Genomic DNA, 19,969 nt, shown 5'->3' with positions numbered 1-19,969 from the left:
TTATAGTTACTGTTTTCTGTTTTATTATTTGTAATACTGGTTACTGTTTCACTTTATCTTTCTTTATATTTATCTATACTATATATTTTATCTTTAGTTTTGTCTGTTCCAGTTTCCCCTTTTTTCTTTCCCCATTTATAGAATGTTGCCCTGTTTCACATTGTGGTCCTGTATAGCATAGGGCAACTATTTAGGACTTCTTGAACTAAAATTAGTTAATTCAAAATTTGATCTAGTTGCTTATTAATTGATTTTATTATTTTGGTTCAGTATCTATGTTGTTTTCACATGATACCCTTGCTGATCATAAAGTCATGGGTAGAATTACAGAGCAGTTGTTGTGTACTCAATATGTATTATAAAGACTAGTGAGTTAGAATAAAATGTTCTAGGTGTTTTTCCTAAACAGTCTAGAATTTTGGATTGAGTTTTATTTGAATTTCTCATCTGGTTTAGGTAATCCAGTTCTAGATCAAACTGATAAACCAGTGTTTAGTCTACACTCAGTTTGGTGTTCTTTCTTTGTATCTTGATTCTAATGCTGCCATGGCATGCGTTTTTGACATGAGCTTTATGTCAGAGAATTTTTCTCAGTTCTTTTAGCTGTTACTGTTGTTAATGCACTAATATCTTCTTTCTTAGATCATTGCATGGTTAACTTTATCAAAGAAAATTTGCTTGGATCCATTAAGGAATTCAGGAATCGGTTTATAAATCCAATCCAAAATGGTCAGTGTGCAGATTCTACCATGGTAGATGTCAGAGTAATGAAAAAACGAGCTCACATTCTCTATGAAATGTTAGCTGGATGTGTTCAGGTACAAGTACATTCCACAGTAATAATATATTGTTACTTTTTTATATTGTAATCTTAAAATGTTTTCTGAATTTTAACTTGAATTATTTTGTGTTTTCTGTCTCCTTCTTTCAGTAGTTTTACAGTTAAATTTTCTTGCACTCTTTTCCAAAGTTTATTTAGTATTGAACTTTTAAAAATTTGCATTGAGAAGTTTAGAAAATACTTAATTAATTCATTTGCTGGATGTATAGCTTTATATGGTTATATGTTAATGTTTAGATTTTTTTCATCCTCAAGATAGGGGATGTGTAAAAGGACCACAGCTATTATGATTAGGAAATTTCTGTGCTCACCAGAATTTATAGTATAATATTCCAGACCTCATTTGTTTGAAATGGTTGTAAGAAAGGCACTTATGAATTATGAAAGAAGTAATCCTGAAGAAACAGTTTTATTAATTCCAAGTACATACAATAACTTTAATGGACTAATAGTGTTCTTTCCACACAGATCTTCAGTAAACCATTGTTAATGAGTAGATAAGTATTTAGAGACTAAGCAAGCAGTTAATAGATCTCAGTTCTTTATTTTTCTTAAGACACCAGCTATTAATGGATATAACAGATGAGATAGGCTGTCCTTTTGACTGACTGTACTACCGTTATATAAGGTAAAGTCTTTCTGTTTGTTTAGGTTACCCACAGGTACTTACTAGCAGGTACTCTTATTTCTGTATTACTGCTACTACCTAGGTGGCATTTTTCTGATTTAGGTAGTCATTTGTATCTATCACATTAGTGTTCTTTCTTTCCTGTTCCTATATTAAGAATGCCTATACATGGCTTGTTTTCTCAATTGGACAAACATTCCCCCTGATGTTATATGTTATCCTCTGGCATGTTGACACACTTTACCCAAAGGATAACCCAGACTGCATTGGACTTTGATTCATCCGTTTTACTGTATGATTAAAGCAATTCTTTTTGCTAGCACTACCTACTGTATCCCCTCCCCACCTTTTTTTTCTTTTCTTTTTTTCTATATAGAGGAGACCATTTGAAAACCTAAATTGCTCACTTGGTAGTATGGCCACTTCAATTTAAAACCTGCCTGGTGTGTTGCAGTATCTTTTTACCAGTGAGTCATACTATGTAGTCACATGAAATACATTAACTACAATTAAATGGGATCATTGTATGATTAAAGAGGGTAAATATATTTAAGTAAATGTTTTCTTATATGTCTGGTACCTTTTATTTGTGTGCACTTTTTAGTTGCAAGCAGTGATGATTCTTAGAGCAGTTAATTCCTGTCATATATTTAACTAATTTTCATTCTGTTTATTATTAATTACAGAGGAAAGATTATACAGCATTAACAAAGTTTTTGCCTCCAAAGCATGAGTATGTTTTAGCTGTGAGAATGACTCCTATTCAGTGCAAACTCTATCAATACTACTTAGATCACTTAACAGGTAACAAATAGACTTAGTTTATTGTTTTTTTCTTTCTTAAGACATTTCTGAAGAATGCTATCATGGTAATTTTACCACATCAGTTGTTCTTTTGCAATTTTGGATTTGTGTAAAATGGTATGTTTATATTATAAAAACAAAAAATATTTCTAATTAAAAAGCTAATATTCTCAAAATAAAATTAAGGAACAAATTAGTGAAAAAATATATAGAATATATCAATAATGCCTCAATTTGTAAAGAGCTTTTATTTCATAAAATATTATATATTTTACTAAATCCATAAAAGAAGATACAGAAAATTCCATTGTATTATTAAAAAATATCCAACCACATTAATAAAAGACCTATAAGTCAGACTAATGAAATTGCCTTTTAGGTATCAAATTGACAAATGTTGAAGTGAAAAAAGGGCAAAATACAAAGCAGGGCATATATTATGTCCCAGTGTTACAATAAAAATACACAGAAATGCCTAAAATACACAAATATGTTAATACCAGGTTATTTTCTGAGTGATTACATTATGAGGAACTTATACTCTTTTTCATATGCTTTTTTAAAATTGTTATTTAAACTTACTTATTTTTTTTTATCTTTGACTATATTGGATCTTAGCTGCGGCATGTAATATCTTTTGTTGCAGCACACAGGCTTCTCTTTACTTGTGGCATGTGAGTTCCAGAGTATGTGGGCTCTGTAGTTGCAGCATGCTGGCTTTTCTCTAGTTGTGGCATGTGGGCTGAGTTGCCCCACAGCATGTGGGATCTTAGTTCCTGGACCAGGGATTGAACCCATGTCCCCTGCATTGAAGGCAGATCTTAACCACTGGTCTACTAGGAAAGTCACTCTATGTGCTTTAAAAACATATAGCAGATAGATACTGTTTCATCATCAATAAATTCAGGTGTTTGTATGTGTGTTTGTCCAAGGTTGTCACCATTCACAGAGCAAAACGTTAGTTTCTGTTTGGTCTGGAGTGAAATTTTTTACTTGTTGGTCACTTTATTCTGGTACCTTTCCCCAGTGGATGTGCCAGATTTATTTAGGGGCTATAGGTTAGAAGGTGCTCTTCAGCTATTTTCAATACAAGTGATCAAAAAAAAAAATAGAGAGTGGAGATTTATACACACACATTACAGTGATGCTTCATATTAGTAGTTGAAATAACACTCTTTGTGACAGATAATTTCTATTTTAGAAAATAGAATAATGATTATGGTCCTGAACAGTTGTTCTACTTTGGGGAAAACAGGTTTCGAATGTTTGTATTTTATAGAGATTTTTTTGCTTTATTTTTAAAACAATTTTCTGACTGACTTTTGAAAGGAGATCATTTCTATTAAGTCACACATTTTCATTTGTATATTAATCATAAGCTATTAGACTTATTGTACCATGTGGACTTGAATGACAAAAAGTACAGACATCATTAACTAAATATAGTCATTCCAGTGAGAAAGAGAGGGATGTTGAGACCTGTCTTTCATTAATCTCTGAATAATAAAAGGTGCTAAATTTGGTCACTTAGTATTTTCTCCAAAATATTTAAAATTTTGTTTCATTGTGGGGAATGTACTGTTTAAAAATATTAAAGAATCAGTTGTGTTTAATAACCAACATCAAAATGTTAATATAGCTCATGTATAGATATTAAAACATATTCTTTCTAAGAGCAGTACAATATTTAAGATTTAAGGGGGTCTCATTTTTTATGACTTCAAGTGATAGGAGTAAATATCTAAAGTACTAACTGCTATAGCTTCTTAACTAAGAAAGGTATGGTTGTTAATTTATCTGGTGCCATGAATCTTTCAGTCATGAGAATGTCTTGGAATTTCCCCCTTACTAAATGTGATGTTTTATTTTCCTTAAAGTAGAATAACCTGAGTTAATAACCCCTTGAAAAAAACTCTCATAAAAGGCCAAATGGATTATATTAAAAGCTGCTTTATCTTGATTCTCACTAGAAACCATCAAAGTGTTTCTCCCAAAATGTCACCTGTCTCACTTGCAGTTAAAATCTTTGATACTTTATTGATTACATAGTCCAAAAATACTTTTGTTTCTTTGACTCTTTTTATATTCAACTTAGCTTTAAGAAGTTCATATAAATTCTTCTTTTAATGCTAGCAACAATTTGATGGTAATTTTAGTAGTAATAATTTATCATATATTTAATATTTGCAGAATTAAAGTCATAAGAGACTAAATTTAATGAATTTCAAGAAAATTAGTATCTTCTTAATTTTCCTTCATTCTCTAAAAAATACAGTTCTTTTCCTTCCTTTTTACCATCAAATTCTCTGGTGGCTCAGACAGTGAAGAATCTGCCTGCAGTGTGAGAGATGCAGGTTTGATTCTTGGATCAGGAATTTCCCCTGGAGGAGGGCATGACAACCCACTCCAGTATTCTTGCCTGGAGAATTCCATGGAGAGAAACCTGGTGGGCTACAGTCCATGGTGTCACAAAGAGTCAGACACAACCAAGGAGCTAAAACTTTGACTTTCCATCAGAAGTTTCAATTTACATGTAAGCCTCTGCTTTCAGTAGACAACTTTAGGTTTTATAAGTGTGAATACTTAGTTTTAAAACAGCCTGATTTTTAGCTTAAATCACTATTAAAATCCATACATTGTCTTAGGCATGCAGAAATGGAGCACATACAAAAACAGTCTACAGAATGGAAGAAAATATTTGTAAGTCATTTTCCTAAAAGGGATTAATATCCAGAACATAAAAAGAACTCTTACAACTTCTGTGTGTGCATGTGGTCATTTGCTTCAGTCATGTCTGACTCTTTGCGACCCTGTGCACTGTAGCCTGCTAGGCTCCTCTGTCCATGGGATTCTCCAGGCAAGTGGGTTGCCTTGCCCTCCTCCAGGGGATCTTCCGGTCCTAGGGATCCAACCTGGGTTTCTTATGTCTTCTGCATTAGCAGGCGGGTTCTTTGCCACTAGCGCCACCTGGTGAGCCCCTTACAACCTAACAACAACAAAAAAACAACAAAATTAAAAAATGGACTTAGGGGTTTTCAATAGACATTTTTCCAAAAAAGATATACAAGTGACTGATAAGCACATTAAAGATGCTCTACATTATCACTATTCAAGAAATACAAATAAAACCAAGAGATATCACATCACACCCAATAGGATGACTCTCAGATAAAGAAAGATAATAAGTGTTGGAAGTGATATGGAGGAATTAGAACACTTGTGTAGCTGCTGTGACAAAAGTGTGGTAGTTCCTCAAAGGGTTAAGCAGAGAATTACCATGTGATACAGCAATTGTACTTCTAGGTAAAATTCTACTTTCAAAATAATTGTAAGCAAGAATTCAAAACAGATACTTACCAATTCATGTTTATATAGCAGCATTATTCATAATAGCCAAAAACATGGAAGCAATCAATGTGTCCATCAAATAATGAACAGATTAACAAAATATGATATATGCAAACAATGGAATATTACAATCTTTTAAAGAAATTCTGACGTGAATGGTACTTGGAGACCTCATGTTAAGTAAAATAAGTCGAAACAAAAGGACAAATACTGTGTGATTACATTTAGAATTGACTAGAAGAATCAGATTCATTTAACGGGTACAGAGTTTCTGTTAACAATGATGGAAAAAGTTTTAGAAATGGAATGTGCTGATGGTTGTACAACATTTTGATTATACTTAATGCCACTGAATTGTACTCTTATAAATAGAAAACAATAAACTCCTGTTATCTTACAGGTTGATTCAATGGTTCTAGAGTAGGGCTTAGGCAGCTGCATTTTTATAATTCCTCTGGGTGATTCTGATGTACCCTCTGCCTGAGAATCACCTCTCTAAATGTTATTCAATATGATTAGCCATCAGGGAAATGTAAATCAAAACCAGAACAAGATATAGGCATACCTTAGCCTCTTTAAGTGTTCAGGTGAAAAGAAGACTCATTTATGTCTTTGTAGAAATAAAAGGATTATAAGGGAATGCTATCAAGAAATTAGATGCCTCATTTTCACAGCAATGATTTCTATCATACACAGTGGCAATACCTCTAATCAGGCAAAATAGCGAGTACTGGATTTTTATGCTTTTTTATTCATATTTCATATCATTACTGAATATACATCTTGTCCCTCATGTGTGGACAGAAAAATGTTATTGTTTAAATACTGTTCTTTTAAAAGATCAACTTTGTTCTTTTGTATTTTACCCCCTTGATAATTTTGTCATCTTAATGAAATGTGCATTCATTTTGTTTTTACTTCATTTTCATATAAAAATATATTGTTGAAGTTTCTCTGGGCAAAATAAATAATTTTTTTAACTTGAAAAACACTTTTTATAAATGCTGGGTTTTTGACGAGTTTTGCTTAAGTACTGCATACAGAGAGTGGCTTTATCTAAAGCAGGAATTTGTAATCTAGAGCACACGGATAGAATCTAGGACCTGAATAAGAAAATACTGCCTATTTTCACTAACCTTTATCAAAAATATGGCATTTTCCAGTTATTAAACCATAGTAGTATTAGTGATAGCTGTGACTTTGTTACCAATAGAAATAAGAAATATTTCTACATATTATTGTTGTTACTGATATCTCAAACTTATTTACCTTTATCAGTACTTCAAAATTTCAGGCCATTGTTAAACTTACTACTATATTTTGTTATTTAATGTATTAATAAGGTTGCATATCATTATACCACAAGTGTTTTTTTGTAGCATTTTGATGATTTCTGTATGTTAGATTTCTTTTGCAGTCCTGTTTATGTGTTTTGAAATAGTCTAAAAGTGAGGGCCTATTAGCTTCTCTACAGGGCCAGAGTATTCTGATGCACAGATCAAGCTAAGGTCCTAATACAGAAACACCTTAGTTGAACTAGAGAATTCTTATGTCTTAATGTTAGCTCTTTATTTGTTTTTTTCTTTTGATCAGGTGTAGGTAATAGCAGTGAAGGCGGAAGAGGAAAGGCCGGTGCAAAACTTTTCCAAGATTTTCAAATGTTAAGTAGAATCTGGACTCACCCATGGTGTTTGCAGCTGGACTACATTAGTAAAGAAAATAAGGTAAATTAACTAACCTAAAATTGATCAAAAGGTGTCTGTAGTAAGTAGAATAACTTTGGGAAAAGGTTGATCTATATAGACTTACTGTATATTCAGATTTCTTTTTCTTTGTGGTACAGTACTTCAGCCTATTTTATTTCTAGTTAATTACTCAGTGTTTAAATGAATTGTGATTATGGAAGGAGTGTTAAATGTTAATCTTTTAAAAAAATTTTAGTGGCATATAGTTGATTTACAATGTTGTGTTACTTTCTGTTGTATAGCAAAGTGAATCAGTTCTACGTATATCCACTCTGTTTTAGATTCTCTTCCCATATAGATCATTACTGAGTATTGAGTAGAGTTCCTTCTGCTATACAGTAGGTCTTTATTATAGTATTGTGTATATGTCAATTCCAATCCCCTATTTCCTTCCTGATGGTAACAATAAGATTGTTTTCTACACCTGTGACTCTATTTTTGTTGCTTAAATAAGTTCACTTGTACCCTTTTTTTAGATTCCACATATAAGCAATATCATACAATATTTGTCCTTCTCTGTTTGACTTCACTCAGAATGATAATCTCTAGATCCATCCATGTTGCTGCAAATGGCATCATTTCATTTTTTTATGGCTGAATAATATCCGTAGTATATATATATATATATATATATACACCACATATTCTTTATCCATTTCTCTGTCAGTGGACATTTAGGTTGCTTCCATGTCCTGACTATTGTACACTTGTTGAATTACAGTTTTTTCCCAGGTATATTCCCAGGACTGGGGTTGCTAGATTATGTGGCAACTCTACTTTTAGTTTTTTAAGGAACCTCCATACTGTTCTCCATACTGGCTATTCCAATTTACATTCTCACTAACAAGGCTTCCCTGGTGGCTCAGACGGTAAAGAATCCACCTGCAATGTGGGAGACCTGGGTTAGATCCCTGGGTTGGGAAGATCCCTTGGAGGAGGGCCTGGCCACCCACTCCAGTTTTCTTGCCTGGAGAATTCCCATGGACAGAGAAACCTGGCGGGCTACAATCCATGAGGTCACAAAGAGTCAGACACGATTGAGCGACTTAGCACACACACACCAACAGTATAAAGGGTTCCCCTTTCTCCACACCTCTCTAGTATATATTATTTGTAGAGTTTTGATGATTGTCATTCTAACCAGTGTGGCATAGTACCTCATTTTTGTCTCTGGTTTCCTTTGCTTTGCAAAAGCTTTTTAAATTTTAATTAAGTCTCATTTGTTTATTTTTGTTTCTATCTTCATTACTCTCAGAGGTAAGTCAAAAAAGATCTTGCTGCAATTTATGTCAGAGAGTGTTCTGCCTATGTTTTCCTATAAGGGTTTTATAGTACCCAGCCTTACGTTTAAGTCTTTAATCCGTTTTGAGTTTATTTTTGTGTATAGTGTTAGGGAATGTTCAAATTTCATTTTTACATATAGCTGTCCAGTTTTCCCGGCACCACATAATAAAGAGACTATTTTTTTTCAATTGTATGTTCTTGTCTCTTCTGTCATAGATTAACATCTTGAATAACCATAGTAAAATAGTCAAAATTAAGAAATTCACATAAGTACTAGTAACTAAACTTAGAGGTTAATTGGATTTCATCAGTTTTTGTATTTACATCCCTTTTCTTTTTCATGAGTCAATCTAAGACTTCATGTTGCATATATTAGTCATATTGTGATATTTCCTTTATTTTTTCTAATATATTATAGTTCTTCAGTTCTTTCTTATCTCATAACAATGAACTTATCCTTAAATGAAATAGACATCATCATTATGATTTCCAGTTTAAATTGAAATAAATTCTTAAACTGTTCATTTTTTTTCCTAGGGATATTTTGATGAAGACAGTATGGATGAATTTATAGCTTCAGATTCCGATGAAACCTCCATGAGTTTAAGCTCTGATGATTATACAAAGTAAATTGAATACTTTTTGTGCCCTGTGTTGACATGTTTAAAATCCCAACTTGCTGATTGTCCTCTAATAATTGGCACTTGTATTTTTCCTGTGTTTCCCTAACCATTTGAATTTGTTCTGTTTTTTAGAAAGAAAAAAGCAAAGGGGAAAAAGGGAAAAAAAGATAGTAGCTCAAGTGGAAGTGGCAGTGACAATGATGTTGAAGTGATTAAAGTCTGGAATTCAAGATCTCGAGGAGGTGGTGAAGGAAATGTGGATGAAACAGGAAACAATCCCTCAGTTTCTTTAAAACTGGAAGAAAGTGAGTCTAAAAATTCTTACATATATCATGGAACACTGATTTTAAAAATATGTCATTGTAAAGTCATGCTTCTTTCCAGTTATTATCCTCACCAATGGGCTCAAAGGAATATCTTTCCACAATTGGTAAGCATCTAGGATAATCATATACACATAATAGCAACAAATGTTTAATGAATGTTGAAGTAGAAGCAAACCATTGTCTCTCTGGTATTTAAGAAGGGAAAAAAGAAAAGCTAACATTTATTTACACGTATATGCCTGAAGTCTATATTATTTTTACTCTATGTGTTATCTAACTTAATTCTTGAACAGCCTCACAATATTATTATATCTTTATAAATGATCGGTAGAAGAGGATTCAGACCTAGATATATCCTATTTTAAACCCACCATGGTGATTTCACTTAACTACATATAAGTAACTGTAAGCGTTTCAGGTAATAAACAATGATTGTCATTCATTTTATACAGTAAAGCTAGTTTTGATGTTTTAGTCTTATTCCTTTGTAATTCTTCAGAATCTGTATTTATTGTCTACTTTAGATTTCCCTTGTATCAGGTACAGTTGTGTCATCTACTTCGCTTTCTTTTTCTTTCTCTTGTGCATGGGTATAAACTCAGTGAAAGTCTTCCATTGATCTTCCCAGTGGCTTAAGTTCTCTTTACTCATTTCTACATTTGAAGGATGAGTAGTCAGGCTGCACATTCTCCTAGAGCAGTCTGACTAGATGTTTAGAAACTCGAGTGCTAGGAACAGATAGCTGAATATTTAAAATATCTAGAGACACAACAGTATAAATAACTCTAAATATGTGGCATTTGTGAATCGTGGAGCAAAGTATAGACCATCTGTGAAGAGAAGGGAGTTGTGGCTGCCAGTTCAGTGAATGATCCTAAGAACAGACAGGCCTCCAGCTGAACAAATTTGGTGAATCCCTGATAAACATTTCTCTCTTCAGTACCTCCTTAGAATAGACAGATGGCAGCCTAACAATAGACCTTGGATTACTTCTCTGAGAAACCAGGGGAGTAGTATAAATTAAATTACAAAATTTCTTTTCTTCTTATTTTTAAAATTTAGTTAATTTTTTTTTTATTTTTGGTGAAATTGGGTCTTAGTTGCGGCACCTGGGCTCTGTAGTTGTGGTGTGCAGGCTTAGTTGCCCTGCAGCATGTAGGAACCTAGTTTCCTGATTAGGGCTTGAACCCATGTCCCCTGCACTGGGAGGTAGACTCCCAACTACTGGACCACCAAAGCAGTTCCTCTTTTCTTGTTTTTGTCCCCTGCTATCCCATAAAGATAGCTTAACAGTGTTCATCTTCCAGTTAGATTTAAAGTATACTTAAAGGAATGGTTAAAGTTTAAGGTAGTGGGAATCTCCTGCTATTTTCTCCTCTGGTCTCCTGATCTGCATTTCACTTAAATTTTCCTTAGTCTCTCATAATTAGAAATAAATAGCTCATAATTTATGTGTTCCTGGGAATGATTTTTCCTAAAATACTCTTGTTGAAGTTTTTCTTATAACTTATGGTTAAGAGATGGAGAAGGCAATGGCACCCCACTCCAGTACTCTTGCCTGGAAAATCCCATGGACGGAGGGAGGAGCATGGCAGGCTGCAGTTCATGAGGTCGCAAAGAGTTGGACATGACTGAGCAACTTCACTTTCACTTTTTACTTTCATGCATTGGAGAAGGAAATGGCAACCCACTCCAGTGTTCTTGCCTGGAGAATCCCAGGGACAGGGGAGCCTGGTGGGCTGCCGTCTATGGGATCGCACAGAGTCGGATACGACTGAAGTGACTTAGCAGCAGCATGGTTAAGAGAAGAGAGAGTAGACTAACCAGTATGTATCATACTGTGCTCCATATGGGTTGCATAAAAGTATGTTGAGGTATAGATCCCTTCATCAGTTGGAAGTACACATGGGGTCTAATGCAGCTGGGTTGCTTTCAGAAATGAGGAGCTTCTTCCAGTTTTCCTGTTGTGCAATTAAAAGTATTAGGTTGGCACAAATGTAATTAGTGGTTTCAGACAGTGAATTTTAAATCATTATAACAGGGCTCAAACATATTTTTATTAATCAAAATAGGAACCATTGAAATCAATGCAGTTTTGCCAACGAGAAATAAGTTTGCTTATTCCTGTAACATAAAAATCCATGCTTTGGGATTCGACAATCTCTTGGAAAGCATTTTCTGCCTCCTGCTGGTTGTGGAAACATTTTCCCTGGAAAAGTTGTTGAGATGCTGGAAGAAGTAGTAGTCTCTTGGCAAGAGGTCAGGTGAATGTGATGGATGAGAGAAAAACCTCATAGCCCAATTCATTCAACTTTTGAAGCATTGGTTGTGCAATGTGCAGTTGGGCATTGTCATGGAGAATTGGGTCATTTCTGTTAATCAATGCTACCTGTAAGCATTGCAGGTTTCGGTGCATGTCATAGATTTGCTGAGCATACTTCACAGGTGTAAATGATTTCTTTGGTATTCAGAAAGCTGTAGTGGATCAGATGTGCAGTAGACTGCCAGTCAGTAATCATGACATTTTTTTGGTGCAAGTTTGACTTTGGGAAGTGCTTTGGAGCTATTTCTTGGTCCAGCTGCTGAGCTGGTCATTGTCAGTTGTCATACAAAATCCAGTTTTTGTCACATATCACAATCTGTTTGATTAATGGTTTGCTGTCGTTGCATAGAATAAGAGAAGATGACACTTCAAAACGATGTTTTTTTTGATTTTCGGTCAGCTCATGAGGCACCCACTTATCGAGCTTTTTCACCTTTCCAATTTGCTTCAAATGATGAACGACCATAGAATGGTCGACGGTGAGTTCTTTGGCAACTTCTTACATAGTTGAAAGAGGATTGGCTTCAGTGATCCTCTCAGTTGTTCATTGTCAACTTCTGATGGCCACAGTGTTCCTCATCTTCAAGGCTCTCGTCTCGTTTGCAAAACTTCTTGAACCACCACTGTACTGTGCGTTCATTATCAGTTCCTGAGCCAGATGTGTTGTTGATGTTGTGAGTTGTCTCCACTGCTTTATGCCTCATTTTGAACTCAAATAAGAACACCGCTTGAATTTGCTTTTTGTCTAACACCATTTCCCTAGTCTAAAATAAATATAAAATAGTAAGTCATAACTCATTAGCAAAAAAGCATAAAGCAAGAAATGCACATTAAAATGATGACCACATTTATTTAGAATGCATTCCAGTATCAAACGGAGAAGGCGATGGCACCCCACTCCAGTACTCTTGGAAAATCCCATGGACAGAGGAGCCTGGTAGGTTGCAGTCCATGGGGTCACAAAGAGTCAGACATGACTGAGTGACTTCACTTTCAGTTTTCACTTTCATGCATTGGAGAAGGAAATGTCAACCCACTCCAGTGTTCTTGCCTGGAGAATCCCAGGGACAGGGGAGCCTGGTGGACTGCTGTCTATGGGGTCGCACTGAGTCGAACACGACTGAAGTGACTTAGCAGCAGCAGCAGCAGCAGCAGCAGCAGCAGCCAGTATCAAAAGGCAGATTTCAACAATGCAAAAACTGTAATTAACTTTTGCACCAACCTAATACTATCACTTGCCATATTTGCTGAAATATGGAAAAGACTATAAAGAACTGGAGCAAAGAGTAGGTTGTTACATGTTATGAACATAAAGGCAGACAGGGAAAGCTGTGGGTTACAAATGATGAACTTCACCTATTCCTCTAGTGTGTAGCTCTCTGTGGTCAAAAAGAAGTCATTCATATATGGATATATTTCAGTTTTTGCAGCTCTCTGCATGTATAGTTGATCAGAAACATTTTTTAGAACAAATCTGTTTTTGTTATTTAGATCTAAATCTATATAAGGCTGAGTAGATCACAGCATATGGTCATATATACCTGGTATATATTATTTATTTATTGTCCATGCTTTGTGGCTTGCAGGATCTTAGTTTCCAGACCAGGGATCCAACCTGGGCCCTGGCACTGAAAGTGCCAAGTCCTAACCACTGGACTGCCAGGAAATTTCCCCCCCAAATCACTTTCTTATAGTAAATGTAAAACCTGAATTGGAAGTATTAAGGAACCAACATGTTGCACCTGGAAATTGAAATGGATACTATTAATAAATAAGTAATGGCTGTAACTGAACTATCATTTTTCACTACATATTTCACTTTCCTTTAAAGAATTGATATCTAATTTATTTGCATTAGCTTTCTGGTCTTTTTGAGAAACAGGATCTTGAATAAGTCATTTACGTTTACCTTACAGCATCTATATCTTTGTGTTTTAGTTTAGTATCATATTAGGTTGTTTGTGAGGAGGAAATGACTGTATATAAACTACTTCAAAATATTTGATTTATTATTATTTCACAGCAAGCATACCTTGTTTTATTGTACTTCACAGATACTGTGTTTTCACAAAATGAAGTTTGGTGGCAAACCTATGTTGAGCACATCTATTGGCACCATTTTTCCAATATTTGTTCACTTTGTATCTGTGTGTCACAATTTGGCAATTCTCACAATATTTCAAACTCTTTGGTTACTATTAGGTTTGTTATAGTGCTCTGTGATCAGTGATCTTTGATGTTACGATTGTAATTGTTTTGGGGAGCCATGAGCCGCACCCAGGTAAGACAGGCAACTTCATTGATAAATATTGCACTGTTGCCGTTCTGAATGACCTACCAAATGGCCTTTCCCCTGTGTCTTTCCCTCTCCTCAGGTCTCCCTATCCACTAAGACACAAAGTATTGCAATCAGGCCAATTAATAACCCTACAATGGCCTCTAAATGTTCAAGTGAAAGAAAGACTCTTTTGTGTCTTACTTTAAATAAAAAGCTACAGATGATTAAGTTTAATGAGGAAGACATGTCGAAAGCCAAGATAAGCCAAAACTAGGCCTCTTGCACCAAACAGCTAGTAGCCAGGTTGTAAATTCAAATGCACAGTTCTTGAAGGAAATTAAAAGTGCTACTCCACTGAACACATGAATGATAAGAAAGTGAAACAGGCTAGTTGCTGATATGGAGAAAGTTGTAGTGGTCTGGATAGAAGATCAAACCAGCCATAACACTCTCTTAAGCTAAAAAGTCTAATCCAGGGCATGACTCTAACTCTCTTCAATTGTAAGAAGTGTGAGAGAGACAAGGAAGCTACAGCAGAAAAATTTGTAGCTAGCAGAGGCTGGTTCAGAGGTTTAAGGAAAGTAGCCATCTGTATAACATAACAGGACAAGGTGAAGCAGCAAGTGGTGATACAGAAACTGCAGCAAGGCATCCAGGGGATCTAGTGAAGATAGTTCATGAAGGTGGCTGCACTAAACGAAAGGCTTTCAGTGGAGACAAAATGATGTTCTATTGGAAGAAGATGCCACCTAGAGCTTTCATAGCTAGAGAGGAGAACTGGATGTCCAGCTTCAAAGTGCCAAAGAACAGGCTGACTTTTATTAGGAGCTAATGCAGCTGGTGACTTCAAATTGAAGACAGTACATTCTGAAAATCTTAGGCCCCTTAAGAATTTTGCTAAACCTACTCTGCCTGTGTTCTGTAAATGGAACAAAACCTGCATAACCTCACATCTGTTATCATTTACTGAGTATTTTAAGCTCACTGTTGAGACCGACTGGTCAGAAAAAAAGATTCCTCTGAAAATATTACTGCTCTTGGTCACCTAGGAGCTCTGATGGAGATGTACAATGAGATTAATGTTGTTTTCAAGCCTGCTAATGCAGCATTCTTTCTGCAGCGCATTGACCAGGGAGTCATTTCGACTCTCAAGTCTTATTATTTAAGGAGTACCCTTTGTAAGTCTATAACTACCATAGATAGTGATTCCTCTGATGGATCTGGGCAGTCAGTTGAAAACCACCTGGAAAGTACTTACCATTATAGGTACCGTTAAGAACATTTGTAACTCATGGAAAGGGTCCAAAATATGAACATTAACAGGAGTTGGGAAGAAGTTGATTCCAACCCTCATGGATGCCTTTGAGGAGTTCAAGACTTCAGTGGAGGAAGTCACTGCTGATGTGGAAATATTATAGCAAGATAATTAGAATTAGAATTGGAGCCTGAAGATGTGACTGAATTGCTGCAATCTCATTATAAAACTTTAAGAGATGAAGAGTTGCTTTTTGTGGATGAGCAAAAAGTGGTTTCTTGAGATGGAATATGCTCCTGATGAAGATGCTGTGAAGATAGTGGAAATGACAACAGAGACTTCAGAACCTTTCTTAAACTTAGTTGATAAATCTGTAGCGGGGTTTGAGAGGATTGACTGCAATTTTGAAAGAAGGTCTACTGTGATAAAATGGTGTCACACGGCATCACATGCTACAAAGAGATCATTCATGGAAGGAAGAGCTAATATTGATGCAGCAAACTTCATTTTTTAAGGAATTGCCACAGCCACCCCATTATCAGGAACCTGACTGTCAGCAGCCATCAACATGGAGGCAAGACTCTCCACCAGCTAGAGCGATTATGACTCGCTTCAGTGAGATGAAGTTTAGCATTTTTTAGCAATAACTACTTTTTAATTAAGGTATGTGCATTGTTTTTTTAAGAGAGAATAGTATTGCATACTTACAGACTACAGGATAGTATATAAGGGCTTCCTAGGTGGAGCTAGTGGTAAAGAACCCATCTGCCAGTGCAGGAGACGTAAGAGATGCAGGTTTAATCCCTGAGTCAGGAAGATCCCGTAGAGGAGGGCATGACAACTCACTCTAGAATTCTTGCATGGAAAATCCCACAGATAGAGGAGCCTGGTGGGCTATGATCTATAGGTTTGCACAGTCAGACACGACTGAAGTGACTGACGTAGCAAGCAAGCATAGTATATAAACATAACTTTTACAAGTGCTGGGAAACCATGAAGCCATGTGACTCACTTTATTGTGCTATTTGCTTTATTGTGATGATCTGGAACTGAACATGCAGTATCTTTGAGTTATGCACTTGTTTTCAGAGTAAGCTTTATCAGTGAGCATTTATATTTGAAAACATAAAGCAGATTGAGGAATATGGTGGCACACGAAGACCCTGTCTTTACCTACTCCCCTGAGCACACTGATCTACACCTACATATAGCACACTTCTTCTTGAAGAAGATCTGAGGGCCCAATATGCTGGTGCTGCCAATCGAAGATCCACATAGAAACTAGCAGCAAAGTCAGAGACACAGTATCCATGGGAATCTCTCCTCTTTCAGGATGATCTACAGTAGAAAGATATATTGCTGAGGCATCCAAATGCAGACACACTCACTCTGTGACACAGTGAAAAAACTTTAAAGGCACCTAGAGTATATGTAAAGGAACTATGTTTACTCACCCTGAAGTTGCTGCCAGAATGACAGGGAACTGCTGGAGGTCTGGCTTGGGTAAGAGGCACTGATGATCACCATTGTCTGGAGTTGCCTCCCAGGACTCCTCCTGGCCTATGACTGCTCTACCTCCAGCTGCCCCATCAAGGTAGCCTACAGCCCAGCACTCTTCAGGGGTTGCTCCTGGACCATGTCCTCTCCAGCTCCAGCTATCCTTCTAAGGCAGCCTTATACACAGTACTTCCCAGGGGGCTGCCCCTGGACTGGGCCTGCTTCAGGCTCTTTGGTCCCACCACTGCAGTATTGGGCATATTGTTCCCCAGGGATTAACCCCTGTTGGTGCCCACTGCAGCTCCAGCCAGCCTGCAAAAGCCTTTAGGCCCAAGTGGTCTACACAGGGAATGCTCCCATACAAGGCCTCTTCAAGATTAGGAGAGGTAGTTGTTTCTCTTAATTTATAGAAATGTAAAGGAAATAAAAATAATGAGATAGAGGAATGTGGTCTAAATGAAAGAACAAAATAAAACCTCAGGAAAAAATAAACCCCAGTGAAACAGATATAAGTAGTTTACCTGATAAAAGATTTGAAAGAAACTGTCCTAATGGTGCTCACCAAACTCAGGAAAAGATTGGAGGAACTCATTGAAAGCTTTAACAAAGACTTAGAAAATACAAGAAAGAATCAATCAGAGCTCAATACTGTAACTGAAATAAAAAACGTTACACTTTATGGAATCAGAAGCAGATGAGACGACATAAAGGGACAAGCAATCTGATAGATAAAATAGTAGAAATTACCCCCATATGAATAGCAATAAGAAGGAAAGGATTTTTAAAAAATGAGAGTATATGAGCCATCTGTGAAACATCAACCATATTCACATTATGGGGTTCCCAGAAGGAAAGAAAGTAACAGAAAACTTACTTGAGAAATAATGGTGGAAAATATCCGTACCTAGGGAAGGAAACAGATACCCAGGTATAGGAAACAAAGATCCCAAATAAGATGAACCCAAAGAGACTCATACCAAGGTACATCATATTTAAAATGGAAAAAGGTTAAGATAAAAAAGAGAATTTTAAAGACAAGAGAAAAACAGCTAATCATATATCAATTGAAGGGAACTCCCATACCAACATATGTCATATTTAAAATGGCAAAAGTTTAAGATAAAAAGGGAACTTTAAAGACAAGAGAAAAACAGCTAATCGTATATCAATAGAAGGGGACTCCTATAAGCCTATAAGCTGATTTTAATGCAGAAACTTTGCAGTCCAGAAGGGAGTGCCAGGATGTATTTAAAGTGCTGAAAGAATAAAAGTTTATAATCAAGAATACTCCACCTAACAAGGTTATGATTCAGGCTTGAAGGGGGTGATAAGGAGTTTTTCAGACAAGCAAACAACTCTAAAGAAGTCCATAACCAGTAAACTGGCCTTAAATATTAAAGGGTCACTTTTAAGGGTAAAGGAAAAGGTCACAACTAGAAATAAAATATATGAAAGAAAAAAAAAATCACTGGTGATGGAAAATATATGTTAAAGGAATTAGATCAGTCACTTTAAAAAACTAGTAGGAAAGTTCAAAGAAAAAGTAGTAAAAAGAATATCAGGTATCAGGTATAAGTAAGTAGTTACGGGATACACAAAAAGAAATTAAATATAGCAACAAAAAATAAAATGTGACAGGCAAGTGAAAATGGAGGTTTTTTTTTTTTGGATTGATTGATTGACAGACTGAAAAGAGGATTTAATGGTGGGCTTGAACAAGCAGTGGAGAACGCCAAGGCTGTTGTGATTCTGTGACCTGCCATTTGTCCAGGGGGCCATAATTAATGATGTATTTGACCCCACAGCCAAGTGGGATGAGTTGCTTTTCTGCCACCATCTGTTCAAATTCATTGACTTTAAACTTAGTAAATCCTCACCTTTTGGACAGGTGAACCTTCTCTTGGCCAGAGAACTAGAACTTGGCCCTCTGTAGGGCCTCAGTCATGTGTTCCTTATTCTTCAGCTTGGTGCTAATGGACATGATGACTTGACCAATGTGTACTGTGGCCACTGTGTCCTGGGGTGTTCCAAAGGCACCCGACATATCTTCTTAGAGCTTGTCAGCCTTGGCACAGGACACTGTCCTGTTGATGCAGATGTTGTGAAAGGGTGATGTGTTTGGACGTGGAAACCATCTTTGACATCGCTTTTCACTGTGTACTTAGCACAAGTAGGGGCAGCCTCCAATGCTGCTCATACTCATCTGACACCACATGACCACAGAGTGGGAACTTTTGCCTCATGGTAACCACAAATCAAAAATAAATACAATGGGTACACACAAAAATAAAAGAATCCAAATGTGAAACTAGAGAAATCCATCAAAAAACAAGGGAAGAAACAGAGTAAGACTGGAACAGAGAAGAACTGAAAACATAACCAGAAAACAAGTACCAAAATGGCAATAACTACATGCCTGCCATAATTATTTTAAATGTAAATTGACTAAACGCTTCAATCAAAAGACATAGGGTAGCTGAATGGATAAAAAAGTATGACACATCTCTATATGCAGCCTGTAGCAGACTCTTCAGATCTGAAGACACACATAAACCAAAAAAGAAGAGATTAAAAAAAGATACTCCATGCAAATGGAAAAGTAAAGAATGCTGGAATGGTAATACTTATATCAGACAAAATAGACTTTAAAACAAAAACTATAAGAAAAGACAAGGAAGGGCGTGCCATTGTGAGGTCGATCCAGAGAGAGGATATAAAATTTATAATTATTCATATACCCAACATAGGAGTATGTAAATATATAAAGAAAATATTGATAGAAATAAAGGGAGAAATATACAGTAATACAGTAATAGAGGACTTTAATACTTCAATGGATAGACCATCTAGACTCTAAATTGGTAAAGGACATATTCAGCAAGATGTATTTAATCAATATGGATCATTTCATTCAACAGCAACAAAATACACATTCTTTTCAAGTATACATGGAATGTTTCTCAGGACAGATCATATATTATGTCAAAAAGCCTTAAATGCTGGAGAGGGTGTGGAGA

At 35.9% G+C, this 19,969-nt stretch overlaps 1 protein-coding gene and 1 pseudogene across 17 annotated transcripts in view; one reads left to right on the top strand and one right to left on the bottom strand.

The window, feature by feature from the left end:
* The window catches only part of ATRX (ATRX chromatin remodeler), a 275,615-nt gene that overhangs the window by 185,249 nt on the left and 70,397 nt on the right, over positions 1 to 19,969 (top strand). For all 17 annotated transcript variants that reach the window (XM_060408304.1, XM_060408302.1, XM_060408303.1 and 14 more), the window contains 5 exons: positions 643 to 818; positions 2,156 to 2,273; positions 7,215 to 7,345; positions 9,188 to 9,276; positions 9,406 to 9,578. In XM_060408304.1, the coding sequence (XP_060264287.1) occupies positions 643 to 818; positions 2,156 to 2,273; positions 7,215 to 7,345; positions 9,188 to 9,276; positions 9,406 to 9,578 (687 nt within the window). The remainder of the gene's footprint in view (positions 1 to 642; positions 819 to 2,155; positions 2,274 to 7,214; positions 7,346 to 9,187; positions 9,277 to 9,405; positions 9,579 to 19,969) is intronic.
* LOC106990342 (large ribosomal subunit protein uL16-like) lies at positions 18,652 to 19,501 on the bottom strand (annotated as a pseudogene).

Source organism: Ovis aries, chromosome X, assembly GCF_016772045.2.
Source record: "Ovis aries strain OAR_USU_Benz2616 breed Rambouillet chromosome X, ARS-UI_Ramb_v3.0, whole genome shotgun sequence".
In the NCBI taxonomy this organism is placed as follows: Eukaryota; Metazoa; Chordata; class Mammalia; order Artiodactyla; family Bovidae; genus Ovis; species Ovis aries.
Note: the sequence above shows the minus strand (reverse complement) of the source record. Positions and strands in the feature narration are given on the sequence as shown.